The sequence below is a fragment of the Chiloscyllium plagiosum genome, unplaced genomic scaffold, assembly GCF_037043375.1.
Source record: "Chiloscyllium plagiosum isolate Xiang-an unplaced genomic scaffold, Cpla_swu_hap1 HiC_scaffold_35, whole genome shotgun sequence".
NCBI classification, from domain to species: Eukaryota; Metazoa; Chordata; class Chondrichthyes; order Orectolobiformes; family Hemiscylliidae; genus Chiloscyllium; species Chiloscyllium plagiosum.
In genome coordinates this window covers 4,854,697-4,875,142 of record NW_028270173.1, presented here as the reverse complement: position 1 = coordinate 4,875,142, position 20,446 = coordinate 4,854,697, and the positions used below count along the sequence as shown (strand labels likewise).

The 20,446-nt window shown below is 42.7% G+C and overlaps 1 protein-coding gene across 7 annotated transcripts in view; it reads left to right on the top strand.

Moving 5' to 3' along the window:
- LOC122546503 (uncharacterized) overlaps nt 1-15,770 on the top strand; it is a 37,275-nt gene extending 21,505 nt beyond the window's left edge. For 4 of the 7 annotated variants that reach the window (XM_087978820.1, XM_087978816.1, XM_087978821.1 and 1 more), the window contains 7 exons: nt 5,292-5,558; nt 6,471-6,584; nt 6,680-6,781; nt 11,157-11,285; nt 12,983-13,063; nt 15,035-15,142; nt 15,652-15,770. In XM_087978820.1, the coding sequence (XP_087834946.1) occupies nt 5,292-5,558; nt 6,471-6,584; nt 6,680-6,781; nt 11,157-11,285; nt 12,983-13,063; nt 15,035-15,142; nt 15,652-15,725 (875 nt within the window). In that variant the 3' untranslated portion in view covers nt 15,726-15,770. Of the gene's footprint in view, nt 1-5,291; nt 5,559-6,470; nt 6,585-6,679; nt 6,782-10,502; nt 10,937-11,156; nt 11,286-12,982; nt 13,064-15,034 lie in introns of those variants that run through there. The other 3 variants (XM_087978818.1, XM_087978817.1, XM_087978819.1) reach the window with 3 other exon arrangements.
- Nucleotides 15,771-20,446: the final 4,676 nt, after the last annotated feature.

Below are 20,446 nucleotides of genomic sequence, written 5' to 3'. Positions count from 1 at the left end.
CCTGGTACGTGGGTGTCCTGGCTAGGCCAGTATTTACTGCCCTAATTGTCTAGAGGGCAGTTAAGAGTCAACCATGTTGCTGTAGGTCTGGTAAGACTTGGTAAGAATGGAAAACATTCTTCCCTGAAGGACATTAGTGAACCAGTTCAGTTCTTGTGACAATCAACAGTGATTACATGGTTGTTATTAGGCTCGTGTTTTATTCCAGAATTTTATTGAATTCAAATTTCACTATCTGCAATGACAATCAGAGAAGGAGTAAACGTAGGGCATCGAGTCTGCTTCGCCCTTGGATCATGGCTACACGTTTCTTAACCCTATTCTCCTTCTTTCTCCCTGTAAAACTTGATCACCTTAATAAACAAGAACTTATCTATCTCTGTCTTAAATACACTCAATGACATGGTCTCCAAAGCCCTGTGCTGCAGTGACTTTCAGAGTTTCATTCAGCCTCTGGCTCAAGAGATTCCTCCTCATCCCAGTTCTAAAGGGTTGTTGCTTCACCCTGAGGCTATGCCCTCTGGTCCGAGTCCCTCCTACTACAGGAAACATCTTCACATCCACTCTATCCAGGCCTCGCAAGTTTCAAACAAGTCTCTCTCTATACTGTGAGCAATACAAAATAGTGAAAAACTTTCACATGTCGCTGCAAAAATACAGCACCATTTTGATATTTTAAGAAAAGAGAAAAAATGAAAAGTTAAAGTCCATCTATGTTTGAGCTCTGAGCCACTCAGAACCACAACTACTTTCTACACTATACCCAACTAACACCTTCTACACTATACCCATCTGACACCTTCTACACTATACCCAACTGACACCTTCTACACTATACCCAACTGACACCTTCTACACTATACCCAACTGACACCTTCTACACTTTACCCAACTGACACCTTCTACACTACACCCAACTGACACCTTCTACACTATACCCAACTGACACCTTCTACACTATACCCAACTGACACCTTCTACACTATACCCAACTGACACCTTCTACACTATACCCAACTGACACCTTCTACACTATACCCAACTGACATCTTCTACACTATACCCAACTGACACCTTCTACACTATACCCAACTGACACCTTCTACACTATACCCAACTGACACCTTCTACACTATACCCAACTGACACCTTCTACACTACACCCAACTGACACCTTCTACATTATACCCAACTGACACCTTCTACACTATACCCAACTGACACCTTCTACACTATACCCAACTGACACCTTCTACACGATACCCAACTGACACCTTCTACACTACACCCAACTGACACCTTCTACACTATACCCAACTGACACCTTCTACACTATACCCAACTGACACCTTCTACACTATACCCAACTGACACCTTCTACACTATACCCAACTGACACCTTCTACACTATACCAAATAACACCTTCTACATTATACCCAACTGACACCTTCTACACTATACCCAACTGACACATTCTACACTATACCCAACTGACACCTTCTACACTATACCCAACTGACACCTTCTACACTATACCCAACTGACACCTTCTACACTATACCCAACTGACACCTTCTACACTATACCCAACTGACACCTTCTACACTATACCCAACTGACATCTTCTACACTATACCAACTGACACCTTCTACATTATACCCAACTGACACCTTCTACACTACACCCAACTGACACCTTCTACACTACACCCAACTGACACCTTCTACACTACACCCAACTGACACCTTCTACACTATACCAAATAACACCTTCTACATTATACCCAACTGACACCTTCTACACTATACCCAACTGACACCTTCTACACTATACCCAACTGACACCTTCTACACTATACCCAACTGACACCTTCTACACTATACCCAACTGACACCTTCTACACTATACCCAACTAACACCTTCTACACTATACCCAACTGACACCTTCTACACTATACCAACTGACACCTTCTACATTATACCCAACTGACACCTTCTACACTACACCCAACTAACACCTTCTACACTACACCCAACTGACACCTTCTACACTATACCCAACTGACACCTTCTACACTATACCCAACTGACACCTTCTACACTATACCCAACTGACACCTTCTACACTATACCCAACTGACACCTTCTACACTACACCCAACTGACACCTTCTACACTACACCCAACTGACTCCTTCTACACTATACCCAACTGACTCCTTCTACACTATACCCAACTGACACCTTCTACACTACACCCAACTGACACCTTCTACACTATACCCAACTGACACCTTCTACACTATACCCAACTGACACCTTCTACACTATACCCAACTGACACCTTCTACACTATACCCAACTGACACCTTCTACACTATACCCAACTAACACCTTCTACACTATACCCAACTGACACCTTCTACACTATACCCAACTGACACCTTCTACACTATACCCAACTGACATCTTCTACACTATACCAACTGACACCTTCTACATTATACCCAACTGACACCTTCTACACTACACCCAACTAACACCTTCTACACTACACCCAACTGACACCTTCTACACTATACCAAATAACACCTTCTACATTATACCCAACTGACACCTTCTACACTATACCCAACTGACACCTTCTACACTATACCCAACTGACACCTTCTACACTATACCCAACTGACACCTTCTACACTATACCCAACTGACACCTTCTACACTATACCCAACTGACACCTTCTACACTATACCCAACTAACACCTTCTACACTATACCCAACTGACACCTTCTACACTATACCAACTGACACCTTCTACATTATACCCAACTGACACCTTCTACACTACACCCAACTAACACCTTCTACACTACACCCAACTGACACCTTCTACACTATACCCAACTGACACCTTCTACACTATACCCAACTGACACCTTCTACACTATACCCAACTGACACCTTCTACACTATACCAAATAACACCTTCTACATTATACCCAACTGACACCTTCTACACTATACCCAACTGACACCTTCTACACTATACCCAACTGACACCTTCTACACTATACCCAACTGACACCTTCTACACTATACCCAACTAACACCTTCTACACTATACCCAACTGACACCTTCTACACTATACCCAACTGACACCTTCTACACTATACCCAACTGACATCTTCTACACTATACCAACTGACACCTTCTACATTATACCCAACTGACACCTTCTACACTACACCCAACTAACACCTTCTACACTACACCCAACTGACACCTTCTACACTACACCCAACTGACACCTTCTACACTACACCCAACTGACTCCTTCTACACTATACCCAACTGACTCCTTCTACACTATACCCAACTGACACCTTCTACACTACACCCAACTGACACCTTCTACACTATACCCAACTGACACCTTCTACACTATACCCAACTGACACCTTCTACACTATACCCAACTGACACCTTCTACACTATACCCAACTGACACCTTCTACACTATACCCAACTAACACCTTCTACACTATACCCAACTGACACCTTCTACACTATACCCAACTGACACCTTCTACACTATACCCAACTGACATCTTCTACACTATACCAACTGACACCTTCTACATTATACCCAACTGACACCTTCTACACTACACCCAACTAACACCTTCTACACTACACCCAACTGACACCTTCTACACTATACCCAACTGACACCTTCTACACTATACCAAATAACACCTTCTACATTATACCCAACTGACACCTTCTACACTATACCCAACTGACACCTTCTACACTATACCCAACTGACACCTTCTACACTATACCCAACTGACACCTTCTACACTATACCCAACTGACACCTTCTACACTATACCCAACTAACACCTTCTACACTATACCCAACTGACACCTTCTACACTATACCAACTGACACCTTCTACATTATACCCAACTGACACCTTCTACACTACACCCAACTAACACCTTCTACACTACACCCAACTGACACCTTCTACACTATACCCAACTGACACCTTCTACACTATACCCAACTGACACCTTCTACACTATACCCAACTGACACCTTCTACACTATACCCAACTGACACCTTCTACACTACACCCAACTGACACCTTCTACACTATACCCAACTGACACCTTCTACACTACACCCAACTGACACCTTCTACACTACACCCAACTGACTCCTTCTACACTATACCCAACTGACTCCTTCTACACTATACCCAACTGACACCTTCTACACTATACCCAACTGACACCTTCTACACTATACCCAACTGACACCTTCTACACTATACCCAACTGACACCTTCTACACTACACCCAACTGACACCTTCTACACTATACCCAACTAACACCTTCTACAATGCACCCAACTGACACCTTCTACACTATACCCAACTAAATGTCCTAGCAGGCATTGCCTGATGTTGCTGAAGTGATTATTGAGAATTCAGGATTCATGTCTTCTCTTAGCCCCTCAAAAATGATGGCAGGTCAGGCAGCATCCAGGGAACAGGAGAATCTTCAGGAAATCCTTTGGGCTTATGCCCGAAATGTCGATTCTCCTGTTCCCTGGATGCTGCCTGACCTGCTGCGCTGTTCCAGCAACACATTTTCAGCTCTGATCTCCAGCATCTGCAGACCTCACTTTCTCCCCTCAAAAATGATATCATGGTATGGTGTAGGATCAGAATTTCAGAAGGTCTTCTCTCATCCCCGAGAATGATGTAACACCACCACTTTGGTGAATTTGATTAGACTGCTAGATCCTACTCATTGTGATTAAAACATGATCTTCTCCCTTACTGCCCAAACTTCCAAGATCTCACATTGTCTCGAGCTATGTTGAATGATGAGCTTGCTACCTTTGTACTGCTTAATTTGTGCACTTAGCAAGATCACCGTTAATAAACGATCTGAAACTGTACAGCACCAAGGCAGAATTGCTGACTAGAAAAACCTGTTCTAAGTAACAGCATAATTAACAAACCCTGTGTGCCTCTCCAATAGAAAGCTTATTTGTCCCTGACACAGACTGAAAGAAACTCACATTTTAAGGTAAATTCTAGTTAAATGCTAAAAGATTAGCTTTTAAAAGGGTGTAAACACTTAAAATTAACCCTCAAAATACTGATGTTCACCAGATTGCCAAGACCATACCTTGCCCTGAGCTGCACTCTACGATAATATTCATGCTTGCTTTATCCTTTGTGACTTCCTTTTGTTTTTGACAGAGAGGCTCCGAACACCCCAGATCATTCAGCATCCAACCTACATAAGGAATTATGTTCAGCTGAATTGCCTTGTAAGAGATACAAAAGTGAGTAGCTACGACTGGCAAAAGGATAACCGAGTTCTTAACAATAGCCGTACCACGTTCGAATTTGATAACAGCACTCTGCTCATTCGAGACATGGATGTCTCAGACTGTGGTGTGTATACCTGCATTGTGAAAAACGAGGTCAGCAGTAGCAGCAACTCACACTTCCTCAGATCTGATGGTAGGACCCCATTGTTTGGCAGCATTTGTATTCATTTGTTGATGAGATGTGGCTGCTGATGCTGGCTAGGCCAACATTTACTGCCCATCCCTAATTGATCAGAGGTCAGCTAAGAGTCAACCACATTGCTGTTGCATTGGAATCCCACGTAAAGCCGACCAGATAGATTTCCTTCCCTAAAGGCATTAATGATCTTGGTACGTTTTACAAAACAATTGACAATAGTGTACAGTCACCATGAGGCCAGCTTTCTATTGCAAATGTTTATTTTATTCAGTCTCTTTCACAAAACCAACGCAATCTGGTTACCCAGAAATAAACTTTTGTTATTCTTGCACTGAGACACCCAGATTCCTTTGCAATCTCTCTACTGGTTACTTTCACTATCTGACGAGTGTGAGGCCAAACAGTGATATTCTCACATTACTTTGTAGTTTCACACTCTGATATTGTGTGGGGTTTAATATTCTCACTCTGCTGTTGGATATTTTTTCTCTTCCTGGTGAAAGTTACCTTCATTTGGTGAAATTCCTTTCCTTTTTATGAAGTTTGAGGTGAAATGTACTCTTGGTTCAGCGCTGATGGAAGGCCAAATTGTGTCTGAAGGGGAAATGGGAACACTTCAGGCAACACAGAGAAGTTCAGTAGGTGTTCTCGGAGTATTGCCATGGTATTACAGTTGGTGATGTCATATTGAAGTGTGAATACTTAGCCCCATTGACACCAAATTCATCCCTGTCCTACATATCTTTCCAAACTCACAGCAATGCAGTAGACTCTTCACTGCCCTCAGGTTAAAATAACAGATGGAACATCCACAATAGTTCGATCCACACCATTAAAATTTCTACTTGCACTCTCTTATGCATGTCCAATTCTCTGTAATCAATTCATGTTATTTTCACATTTCAGAGATTCTCTTCATTGTTATCTCTATCTTTTTGTTATCTACCATGGCATTCGTTAGCAGTTTGACCTCCTTATGTGCGGAAGCTGTCATATACAAAGCCTTAAACAGACCCCAAGGTATTCATTTATAATGTAAAAAGCATTTGATTATTTCCACATCTAAACATTAGTTGCTGATATTTATTTCGCACACTTTGGGTTTGCATTCACAGGTCCAGACCAGAAGAGAGAACTTACAATCATTTTTCTGATCTTTGAACTTGTATCCTTCACTTGCCTGTTGACTGCAAGTCTTCTGGCTGTATTTGAGTCGGGTAAGTGGCCTGTTTAACTGATGTCTAAATACACACTGGCTACAATCAGCTCCAGCCTGTGGCTCCTGCTATCAATTTGATGGTACCTCATTCAAGCTTCATAGGTAGATCATGAAAGTACGTTTCAGACTGTGGGGGTGAAGGATATTGTGTTTCTTAGAGATGGACATAGTGCATTTCCTGTTGATAGCACAGGAGGAACATGTGGACCGAAGTCCATGTTGGTCATTGCCTGTTACATTTAGATCAATACATTTTGAATATGTTGTATTTGTCTTTCTTGTTAATCTTAAAATTGTCTTCCACTGTTGCCCTGATGCACATGTGTATTCCCATCTGCTGCTGATATTGTGCAACCTAGAGACATTCCTGGCTGTTTTATCATTGCAAAAGGTTACCCCACAAAAGGAGGCCATCTGGCCCATCAGTTTTATACAAGCTCTCTGCACATCCTATTCTCTGCCTTCTTCCTGTAGCCTGACAAATTACAACACAGGGATAGCAAGCTAAACTAGGTCAGCCTTTCTATCAGTGAATTTGCAACATGATGGCCATCTTAGAACATTCAATGACCCTCAAACTTGATCAATTTTTCCTGATAAAACTTTACAAATAGTAGATTTTAGACACCAAGTTTACAACTTAAATAAAAATAACAAATTATTATTAAGAATGCAACTTCAGAAGCATACAAACGACAATGCAATTTAATTGATAACTACAATCTAAGCCCAATCTGCTTTGAATATAAACTCTTGTTTGAAATAACTTCACAGAGGCTGGTATCTGTTGGCAGGTCATCCTTTATTTACACACTAACAGCCTTAGACTTTAGTACTGCCTTATTCAGGGTCAGCTACCAGAGTGTCAACATCTCTGACACTTACCTATTTTGTATGTCAGCCAGGGCTCCCTGATTGGACGAGTGTTAGAGCTCCAAATCAAGAATCTCCGATTCTGTGACACCCAGCTGGTTGCCCTGGTTACAGTTCCTACATCCCTCCCCCTCTGTGCCCAAGGACATCAGCTGCTCCTTTACCTTGGAGAGTCTTCTTGTGTATTTCAGCACTGAGCCAGGTTCCTCTGACCTAGGTGGCGTGTAATGTATGGAAGCTTGCCTCTTGTGCCAGGAGCACCTTGGTAGAATTTCATTCTCTTCTTCTGGTGCTAAAGGTGTCAAGATGGGTACATCCATCATGTCCGTTTCTGATTCTGAGGCCTCATCAAAGCTTGACGGAAAGGAATTTAATTAATTAACTCTGGCAGCCTTTCCGACTGTTCTGAGGGCAGGCTTGTTCTGTTCCCGCACCATTTCGAAGTTTGCAGATTTTATAGGCCCAGGGGCTAGTTCAGGACCGTCTCATCTACCTGGACTTTATATGTCACTGGTCCTGACCTCGCGTTGATCTTGCCTCTTCCCCATGCGTGGCTATTTCCATGATTCTTACATTAAACTTTGTCCCCTGTATCCGAAGTGTCTCTTTCACTTGGTAGACTCTTGTGTTCAGCATCAGCATTCCCAATGCCATTTCAGCCCCCATCCCCAAGTCTGGAAAGGTCAGACTTAACCTGGTATGGAATCTTCTAACCATTAGCAACGTTGCTGGTGCTATCTCTGAGGTTGTACGTGGGGTGATCTGAAAATCAAATGAGAATTGTGATAGCTTGGTATCTAGCGAGGCTGTTGGCTCTTTTAAGACAGCCTTCAGAGTTTGGACTGCGCTTTCTGCCAGGCCTTTCAATGGTGGATGGTATGGCGCTGCTCCATATTTCAGTCCCGTTTGACTTTTAGGAAATGAGCAAATTCCCTGCTGCCTTGAGTCCGCATACCTGCAGCAACTACAATGGCTTCCCAGCCCAGATCTTGAAGAAAATGTTAACTGTTTGCCTGAGGCTTGCTTTGTTTCGGGGTTTTGTTGTCTGCCTGATTAGGACTGAGTGAGGCTGTGCAATTGCCTACATCCAAGTAATGTTCCCCAAACTCTATCGGACTGGTGAGGGTGTCCATTTCCATTGGAATACCCTGCAACTGATATGCTCCACTTGCTGCATTCTCCAACGATAAAGCCAATTATAGCGCCTGTTTGAAGTTCAGTTGGGCTTCAGCTAGTTGGTGTTGTTGCATAGTTACATCACTCATGCCACAATAGCAGACAGTCTCTAAGCATCTCATTAAGGATTAATGTAAAGTCACAGCGGCCAGTCATCTTAACCTAATCCTAAATCCCAAAATAGATTCTCCTGATTTATGAATTGGAGGAGGCTTGTGGTAGTAATATTCCTTAATTATGTCTGCTGGTTCTTGAAAGGTTTTAATATTTGGTGCCTGAGGGGATGTTGGGCTCCTAATAACAGAAAAAGCTGCAGGTCCGCAGGCTGTCAGGAGAATTACCCATTGCTTTTCATCCACCACAATGTCATTAGCCAGGAAACCTAATGCATCCTTTCCACATGCTGGGGCCAGCACTCGACGTCAGAGTTGAACGGGTCAAGCTTCCAAACAAAGGCATGACGTAAAAATGACTGTTGCGAGCAAGTTTCTCCAGGATCATCCTTTACTCCCATTGCCACTGAAATAACTTCACAGAAGGCAGTGTCTGTCACCAAGGCACCCTTTATTTACACAAGAAAAGTCCTTGACTTTAGTATTGCGTCATTCAGAGTCAGCCCCCACAATGTCAGTATGTCTGACACTCACCGTTTTTATATGTCGACCAGGGCTCCCTGGTTGGGTCGGGTTAACAGCCTCAATCAGAGAGCTCACCAGCTAACTGACCTCATTACAATCACTACCACCAGAAAGACAGACACGGTTAAAGGATAAATTAAAACAGAAATCAAGGAATGATAGTTTGCCAGTTCGATTGCTGTTTCATCTATGAAAACTAGGCTTCATGAACTCTTTAGATGATGGATTGTAATACAGCATTTAGCAGCTATGCTTCAATTCCAAAATCACTGGTCAATGCCAACATCTCCCACAGACTCTCTGGATACTTCTCAGTTCTTTCTTACAGACTGGCATTCTTTTCTCAAAACTTGCAATAAGTCAATAACTAGAGAAAGCAATGATGTGTTGGACAATGTCAAAAACGACATGGCACCAGTTCAAATCCAACAGGTTTATTTGAAACTGTAAGTTTTCTGAGCCCTCACTCCTTCCTCAGAGTGGATGCTCTAAAAGCTTATGGTTCGAAATAAACTTGTTGGAATATAACCCAGCGTCATGTGATAGGAACTTAGAGAAAGCAAAACCAGTTTAAAATAAAATCTCCCAGTCTGACAGAGTCTGTCAAAAAATAGGCTCTTGCCGAAAACATAGTCAGAGCCAGTTCAGCATTCACGGTGGTTAGCAACAGCCCTCCCTGGATTGATCAATTCAAAATCCAACCAGTTGCCATTCCTTGAGTATTTCAAAACCTTGGTGGCAAAGCATTTACAATGTTCTTAGAGCGTTAATTAACCTGCCGTATCTTCCAGCATAGTTCCCAACAGCAAACATCAGTCTTCTGTTCTCTCCTCTCTTAAAAACAAGCTTCTGTTCAAAATTCAATTCTTAGCTGCATCTCACAGTTCCAAACCAAAAATGATAAAAACAAAAAAAAAATCTGATGGTCTTAACATGATCCGATTCTTTAGAAAAACCATGATTAAACCTGTTTCTACTGCACTCTGTAGTTCCAGATTTGAATCACTCACTGTGTGGAAACTTTTCTTCCAGAGCACCCGGAAGACACCCATACAAACACAGGGAGAGTGTCCAAACTCCACACAGGCTGTGGCCCAAGGGTGGAATCGAACACAAGTCCCTGGTGCTGTGAGGCAGCAGTGAATCCCTGTAACATTCAAGCCACTCACAGGCCAGTGTGTACCATCTACAAGATGCACTGCAGAAATTCACTGAAGATCCTGAGACAGCACCTTCTAATCCTTTGAGCCCTTCCATTTAGGACAAGGATAGCGGATATATGGGAACGCCACCCCCTGCAAGTTCCCTTCCAGTCCACTCACTATCCTGACTTGGAAATATATCGCCATTCCTTCAGTGTCACTGGATCAAAATCCTGGAATTCCCTCCCTCAGGGACATTGTGGGTGTACCTACATTGACTGCAGCAGTTCAAGAAGGCAGCTCACCCCCACCATCTCAAGGGGCAAGTAAGGATGGGAAATAAATGCTGGGCCCAGCCAGCGTCACCCACATCCCACTAATGAATAAAACAATTCTGCTTCTCTTTGACAATGTGTTGAATGTTTAATTCAAAGATGCACAGAGCAATGTTCCTGAAGAGAATTGATGTTTATGAGGGTGCAGAACTGGATCTGTCTGACCACACTCTTATTTCACCAAGACCTCTATTCTGTTCCTTTCACAGGCTTCTCCATATTGTACAGATGTATCGCGGGGTTCGGGTGTTTGATGTGTGTAGCAGCGATCATCTATGTTTCCATCCTCTTTCTTGGTCTGAACACAAACCGCACTCCGTTGTTCTTAACCATTAATGGTAAGCTGGAAGTCTAGTACTTCTGTTTGGGGATTTTTAAAATTTTCTCATGGGACATGGGGATTTAAAAAATTTTCTCGTGGGACATGGATATCACTGGCTGGGCCCAGCATTAATGGCCATTCCTACTTGTCCCTTGAGAATGTGGGGGTGAGCTGCATTTACTGCCCCTGTCCCTAGTTGCCCCCCTTGAGAAGGTGAGGGTGAGCTGCATTTACTGCCCCTGTCCCTAGTTGCCCCCCTTGAGAAGGTGGGGGTGAGCTGCATTTACTGCCCCTGTCCCTAGTTACCCCCCTTGAGAAGGTGGGAGTGAGCTGCATTTACTGCCCCCTGTCCCTAGTTGCCCCCCTTGAGAAGGTGGGGGTGAGCTGCATTTACTGCCCATGTCCCTAGTTGCCCCCCTTGAGAAGGTGGGGGTGAGCTGCATTTACTGCCCCTGTCCCTAGTTGCCCCCTTGAGAAGGTGGGGTTGAGCTGCATTTACTGCCCCTGTCCCTAGTTGCCCCCCTTGAGGAGGTGGGGGTGAGCTGCATTTACTGCCCCTGTCCCTAGTTGCCCCCCTTGAGAAGGTGGGGGTGAGCTGCATTTACTGCCCCTGTCCCTAGTTGCCCCCTTGAGAAGGTGGGGGTGAGCTGCCTTCTTGAACCGCTGCAGTCCATGTGCTGTGGGTAGACCCACAATGTCCCTTAGGGAGGGAATTTCAGGATTGGGACCCAACCACACTGAAGGAACGGCCGATATATTTCCAAGTCGGGATGGGGAGGGGCTCGGAGGGGAACTTGCAGGGGGTGGGGTTCCCAAGGTGATAGTCTGTGTTTAATATTTATCATCCTATAAGCTACACGTGTTCGGATAGGTATCTGTGTTCTCTCTGTTGGCAGTTGACTGGTGTCCACCAGTCAGCCCTGTTCCTACTGAATGAGAGGAGAGGAGAGGTGAGGGGGAGGCAGCTGTTTCTAACCAGGCGTGATGTGTCAGTTTGTAAACAAAGTCAGATGGTGCACACCACCAGGTTATAGTCCAACAGGTTTATTTGGAATCCCCAGCTTTCGGAGCACTGCTCCTTCGTCAGGTGAATAGACAGAAGGTTAAATCAGCTTAAGCTGCCAACATGTCAGAGCTGCCTCCTCTGCAGTGGGAATGACCGAATGAGCATCTTCAGTCCTCGGCTTTTCCCTAGTCGTCCATGTTCTCTTCTACTGTGAGGGGAGAAGGAAGAGACCCATGAGTGTGAGAAATGGAATAGTTTGGGAGTGCCTTTGGGGGATGGGGGTGATGTTGCATTCAGGTGACGATGAGTGGTGGTGATGGCTGGTGAGATGAGGAGCAAGGAATGGGATGGATGCAATTACAAGGCCTGAGGATCAAACTTGGGAAGAAGCCACACATGGGAATTTTGTGAAATGTGCCATGGCACTCGGCTTTCCTTCCCGGATAGGTAGTTGGAACTCTTGCAGTTTTGTGCTCCTGCTTATTGGGGACACAACTTGGAACCAGGTGGACATGATGTCAGAGGCAGCCTTCCTCTCTGAGTCTGTAGGAGACAGAACCTCCCAGTAACGTGTCGAGAAGATTGCAGGACAGAGACTACTTCATGTGTATACATTCATGTCAGGTGTATTTAAAGATCAGGAATGTATTATAATTAATCTTTTCCACGCAGAGCAGGCTAATTTTAATTACTTTCTCTCCTGACAGTTCACTTTTTGATCCTGTTTGTTTGTGAAATTCTTTCGGTGGTAATTTCAATTGCCTTACTTTATCGATCAAAACAAATTGGTGAGTAGCTGAGATATTCGAACCAAATAAAACCTTGTCAAACATTAGACTCCTTACTATTTCCATTTGGACTGGAGGGAAACCTGAACGTTCCCCACATGAACACAGAAAAAGTCTTCGCCTCCTGAAATATCAGTTTTTATTACATCAGGGATGGTTGTGTGGAATGGATTCCCATCAGGAACTTTGTGCAAGATTTCTGCTTTGCACTACTTTCCCATTTAGGGTTTGTTTATTATTGATACCTCTACTGTTACAGCTCAATGGGGTCACACATTTGACATCAAGCCCTGCTAGTCCTGGAGTTGGTCAGAAAGGGTAAAGATCTTAAAAAATAGGAGAACTTCCCAATGTACCTGTTGTTTAGACCAAAGTTGACTGTACTTAACAAGAATTACTATTTGTTACAAATAAACAGATTCCAACTACAATTCCGATTATAAACTGTCAACACAACAGGTTAAAACTCTAACCTCTTTATCAAGTTCATTCTCGACTTACACTTAGATAGACACAAAATATTTTAAAAACATGGATGATATGGGTGGAGGGAGAGACTGGGGAGCAGGTCAACGACCCCTGTCCTCAAGGTTTGCTGAACTGATCCTGTAGCTGATCAGACACTGCTCCTTGGTTTTCCTTTTCAAATACTTTTACTTTGTTGAAGAAAGCATTTCGTGACTGGTTCATATTGTGTAAAGGTCTCTAACTTGTTAATTAAAAGTCACAGCTCATGGCAACAAATACGAAAATAAAATGGCTCCCTTCAGGGTAGGGATGGCTTTTACTCCAGACCTCCCCTTCACCCTCTAGCGTTCACACCCACAAGCTGTTCAGCTCCCTGGGAGGAAATTGCATCATTGTTGGCAAGCAGCAACTGGTCAACAACATCAACAACTCGTCACATGTCCACAGGCTAAGTCAGCTGCAGCTCCATTTGTATCAGCATCCAGGATCCAGCTCAGCTCTCACTCAAGGGGCTTTCAACTGCTTCACCAAGCAACTGTGTTAACCATGGTAAAAACCAGGACTGCAGATGCTGGAAACCAGAGTCTACATCAGAGTGCTGCTGGAAAAGCACAGCAGGTCAGGCAGCATCCGAGGAGCAGGAACATTGATGTTTCGGGCAAAAGCCCTTCATCAGGAATAGAGGCAGGGTGCCTGCAGAGTGGAGAGATAAATGGAGAGAGATGATATTCTCCAGCTGTGTAAACAATGCTCAAAAGGATGGTCCGGTTACTTGTTTTTAAAAATGCAGCAATCCTTGATTTTCAAAATTGTTATTTTCCCGTTTCACTCCACAATCAAAAGTACAGAAAAACAAAAAAGATAGACTTTACACTATCATCTGCAGATTGTCATATTGTCCATTTGGTTTATGTTTAATATTCATGTCTCTGTTGTACATTAAGTCCCCGTGTCAACTAGATTTGATATTTATCATTACACACAGATGAACTGATACTTATATCTTTATATGCTGCATGTGTACAGACTCTTTAAACATAGATTTTGATATAAAATCATAGAACCCCTACAGTGTGGAAACAGGCCATTTGGCCTAACAAACCCACACCAACTCATTCACCTATCCTATTGCACTAAATTTCCCCTAACACATCTAACCTGAAAATCCCTGAACACTATGGGCAATTTAGCATGGTCAATTCACCTAACCCGCACGTCTTTGGTCTGTGGGAGGAAACCCAACAGACACAGGGAGAACGTGCAAACTCCACGAGGACAAGTTGCCCAAGACTAGTATCGAACCCGGGTCCCTGGCGCTGTGAGGCAGCAGTGCTAACCACTGAGCCACCCTAAATTATTTGTTCTGATTTATATGTGACATTAACTCTCACAATGTGCTGATAAGGACCAACTATCTGGAGTTCAGGAAGAAATGATATTTTATATAATGTTATCTTTCTCTCTCGGTGTTCCTGCTATCATTTTTATTCTGTTTGTTCCCAGCTACAAAGTGTGAATATCAGCACAAACGTTTAATTATAAGGAGCTTACTAGTTGTGCTGATCTACGTATTTCCTGTGTTTGTATTTATTCTCTTCTACATCATGCACTGTAAGTAAAACATTGTAGTGAAGCTCATGAATTGGAAATTGGGAATTTATTATTCTGGCTGCATTCGTTGTTAAAATTCTGACTTGTGCATAGCCTTTATTGCAAGAAGTTAAACTGCTCAGATGGGAAGCTCAGTCTTGGAGTATATTTAAGATAAAGATCGATAGATTTCTAATTATCAGTGGCACACAGGGTGGATAAAAGGCACTGATCAACCATTTTCATATTGCAATGTGAGGCTTGACTGGTTGAATTGCCTCTTCCTAATCCTGTTCTGAACATATCAATAATTAGACACAATCACGAATACCAATGTTGCTCAATTCATCAAGTCAACCCCATTGCTCAATATGTGCTAACAACCTGCGTGTTAAGCCTTTATCTGTTTTTGATGTGATGGTTGCAACTTTTCTGTGATCATACTGAAAGAGTTGAAAACCAATTTGGTTATTAAAAGTGCATGGAAGAATACTAGACTCTTAAAATTAAATCCATCTCTATCTCTGCAGTTCTAGAAGTGGAAATGTATCGGCAAATGAAAGCATTCAAACGAATAAATCGACATCGTATCAGGTCAAAGTAGCATTGTAGATCCTACAAGGTATAGTTGACGAGAAAAGAATAAAACAATCTGATGTACTACAATTCACAGAGGTAAATTGTATTGTGCAGTACCGTAAGGTAATGATGGAAACATATATAATTACAAAAGGCATGGGGAGGATGGATTGTCAGAGCCTCTATCTCAGGATGGAAATGTCAAATAGTAGCCAGTAGAGATTTAAAATGAGAGGGGAATGTTTAAAGGGGATGTACAAGGAAAGGTTGTTCACACACAGGGTGGTAGGTACGTGGGGCCCACATCCAGGGAGGCGCTGGGACAACCAGATACGTCAGCAATGTTCAACAGGCATTTAGACAAACACATGCATGGTCAGGAAATACACAGATATGGACCACAAGTGGGCAGATGGAGTTCATTTTAAAATGGCACCAGGGCCAATACAGATTTTGTGGGCCAAAGGGCCTGTTTCTTAAATGTACTGTTCTAACTTCGACATTGTAATGTTACAGGCAATGTATCCAACCATACAGAGAACCACAGGGTAATGTTACACACACACACACATACACACACACACACAGAGTGAAACACGGTAATGTTACACACACACACACAGTGAAACACAGGGTAATGTTACACATACACACAGAGTGAAACACGGTAATGTTACACACACACACACAGTGAAACACAGGGTAATGTTACACACACACACACATACACACAGAGTGAAACACGGTAATGTTACACACACACACAGTGAAACACAGGGTAATGTTACACACGCATACACATACACACACAGAGTGAAACACGGTAATGTTACACACACACACAGTGAAACACAGGGTAATGTTACACACACACACAGTGAAACATAGGGTAATGTTACACACACACACAGTGAAACACAGGGTAATGTTACACACGCATACACATACACACACAGAGTGAAACACGGTAATGTTACACACACACACACAGTGAAACACAGGGTAATGTTACACACGCATACACATACACACACAGAGTGAAACACGGTAATGTTACACACACACACACAGTGAAACATAGGGTAATGTTACACACACACACACAGAGTGAAACACAGGGTAATGTTACACACACACACAGAGTGAAACATAGGGTAATGTTACACACACACACAGAGTGAAACACAGGGTAATGTTACACACACACACAGTGAAACATAGGGTAATGTTACACACACACACAGAGTGAAACATAGGGTAATGTTACACACACACATAGTGAAACACAGGGTAATGTTACACACACACACACAGTGAAACACAGGGTAATGTTACACACACACATAGTGAAACACAGGGTAATGTTACACACACACACAGTGAAACATAGGGTAATGTTACACACACACACAGAGTGAAACATAGGGTAATGTTACACACACACATAGTGAAACACAGGGTAATGTTACACACACACACAGAGTGAAACATAGGGTAATGTTACACACACACAGAGTGAAACACGGTAATGTTACACACACACACAGAGTGAAACATAGGGTAATGTTACACACACACACACACACACAGAGTGAAACACGGTAATGTTACACACACACACACAGTGAAACACAGGGTAATGTTACACACACACACAGAGTGAAACACGGTAATGTTACACACACACAGTGAAACATAGGGTAATGTTACACACACACACATAGTGAAACACAGGGTAATGTTACACACACACACACAGAGTGAAACACAGGGTAATGTTACACACACACACACACACACACAGAGTGAAACATAGGGTAATGTTACACACACACAGAGTGAAACATAGGGTAATGTTACACACACACACACAGAGTGAAACACAGGGTAATGTTACACACACACACACACAGAGTGAAACACAGGGTAATGTTACACACACACACACACAGAGTGAAACACAGGGTAATGTTACACACACACACAGAGTGAAACACGGTAATGTTACACACACACACAGAGTGAAACACAGGGTAATGTTACACACACACACACACAGAGTGAAACACAGGGTAACGTTACACACACACACACAGAGTGAAACACAGGGTAATGTTACACACACACACAGAGTGAAACACGGTAATGTTACACACACACACAGAGTGAAACACAGGGTAATGTTACACACACACACACACAGAGTGAAACACAGGGTAACGTTACACACACACACACAGAGTGAAACATAGGGTAATGTTACACACACACACAGAGTGAAACACAGGGTAATGTTACACACACACACAGAGTGAAACACAGGGTAATGTTACAAACACACACACAGAGTGAAACATAGGGTAATGTTACACACACACAGAGTGAAACTCAGGGTAATGTTACAAACACACACACAGTGAAACACGGTAATGTTACACACACACACACAGAGTGAAACATAGGGTAATGTTACACACACACAGAGTGAAACACGGTAATGTTACACACACACACACACAGAGTGAAACATAGGGTAATGTTACACACACACACACAGTGAAACACAGGGTAATGTTACACACACACAGAGTGAAACACAGGGTAATGTTACAAACACACACACAGTGAAACACAGGGTAATGTTACACATACACACAGAGTGAAACATAGGGTAATGTTACACACACACACAGAGTGAAACATAGGGTAATGTTACACACACACACAGAGTGAAACATAGGGTAATGTTACACATACACACAGAGTGAAACATAGGGTAATGTTACACACACACACACACAGTGAAACACAGGGTAATGTTACACATACACACAGAGTGAAACACGGTAATGTTACACACACACACAGTGAAACACAGGGTAATGTTACACACGCATACACATACACACAGAGTGAAACACGGTAATGTTACACACACACACACACACAGTGAAACACAGGGTAATGTTACACACGCATACACATACACACACAGAGTGAAACACGGTAATGTTACACACACACACAGTGAAACACAGGGTAATGTTACACACGCATACACATACACACACAGAGTGAAACACGGTAATGTTACACACACACACAGTGAAACATAGGGTAATGTTACACACACACACACAGAGTGAAACACAGGGTAATGTTACACACACACACACACACACAGAGTGAAACATAGGGTAATGTTACACACACACACAGAGTGAAACATAGGGTAATGTTACACACACACATAGTGAAACACAGGGTAATGTTACACACACACACAGAGTGAAACATAGGGTAATGTTACAAACACACACAGAGTGAAACACGGTAATGTTACACACACACACAGAGTGAAACACGGTAATGTTACACACACACACACAGAGTGAAACATAGGGTAATGTTACACACACACACATAGTGAAACACAGGGTAATGTTTTACACAGACACACAGAGTGAAACATAGGGTAATGTTACACACACACAGAGTGAAACATAGGGTAATGTTACACACACACACAGAGTGAAACACAGGGTAATGTTACACACACACACAGAGTGAAACACAGGGTAATGTTACACACACACACACACAGAGTGAAACAGAGGGTAATGTTACACACACACACACACACAGAGTGAAACATAGGGTAATGTTACACACACACAGAGTGAAACACAGGGTAATGTTACAAACACACACACACAGTGAAACATAGGGTAATGTTACACACACACAGAGTGAAACTCAGGGTAATGTTACAAACACACACACAGTGAAACACGGTAATGTTACACACACACACACAGAGTGAAACATAGGGTAATGTTACACACACACACACAGTGAAACATAGGGTAATGTTACACACACACACAGAGTGAAACATAGGGTAATGTTACACACACACACAGAGTGAAACACAGGGTAATGTTACACACACACAGAGTGAAACACAGGGTAATGTTACAAACACACACACAGAGTGAAACATAGGGTAATGTTACACACACACAGAGTGAAACTCAGGGTAATGTTACAAACACACACACAGTGAAACACGGTAATGTTACACACACACACACAGAGTGAAACATAGGGTAATGTTACACACACACACAGAGTGAAACATAGGGTAATGTTACACACACACACAGAGTGAAACATAGGGTAATGTTACACACACACACAGAGTGAAACATAGGGTAATGTTACACACACACACAGAGTGAAACATAGGGTAATGTTACACACACACACAGTGAAACACAGGGTAATGTTACACATACACACAGAGTGAAACATAGGGTAATGTTACACACACACACACAGTGAAACACAGGGTAATGTTACACACGCATACACATACACACAGAGTGAAACACGGTAATGTTACACACACACACAGTGAAACATAGGGTAATGTTACACACACACACACACACACAGTGAAACACAGGGTAATGTTACACACACACACACACACACACACAGAGTGAAACATAGGGTAATGTTACACACACACAGAGTGAAACACAGGGTAATGTTACACACACACACAGAGTAAAACATAGGGTAATGTTACACACACACACAGAGTGAAACACAGGGTAATGTTACACACACACATAGTGAAACACTGGGTATTGTTACACACACACACAGTGAAACACAGGGTAATGTTACACACACACACAGAGTGAAACACAGGGTAATGTTACACACACATATAGTGAA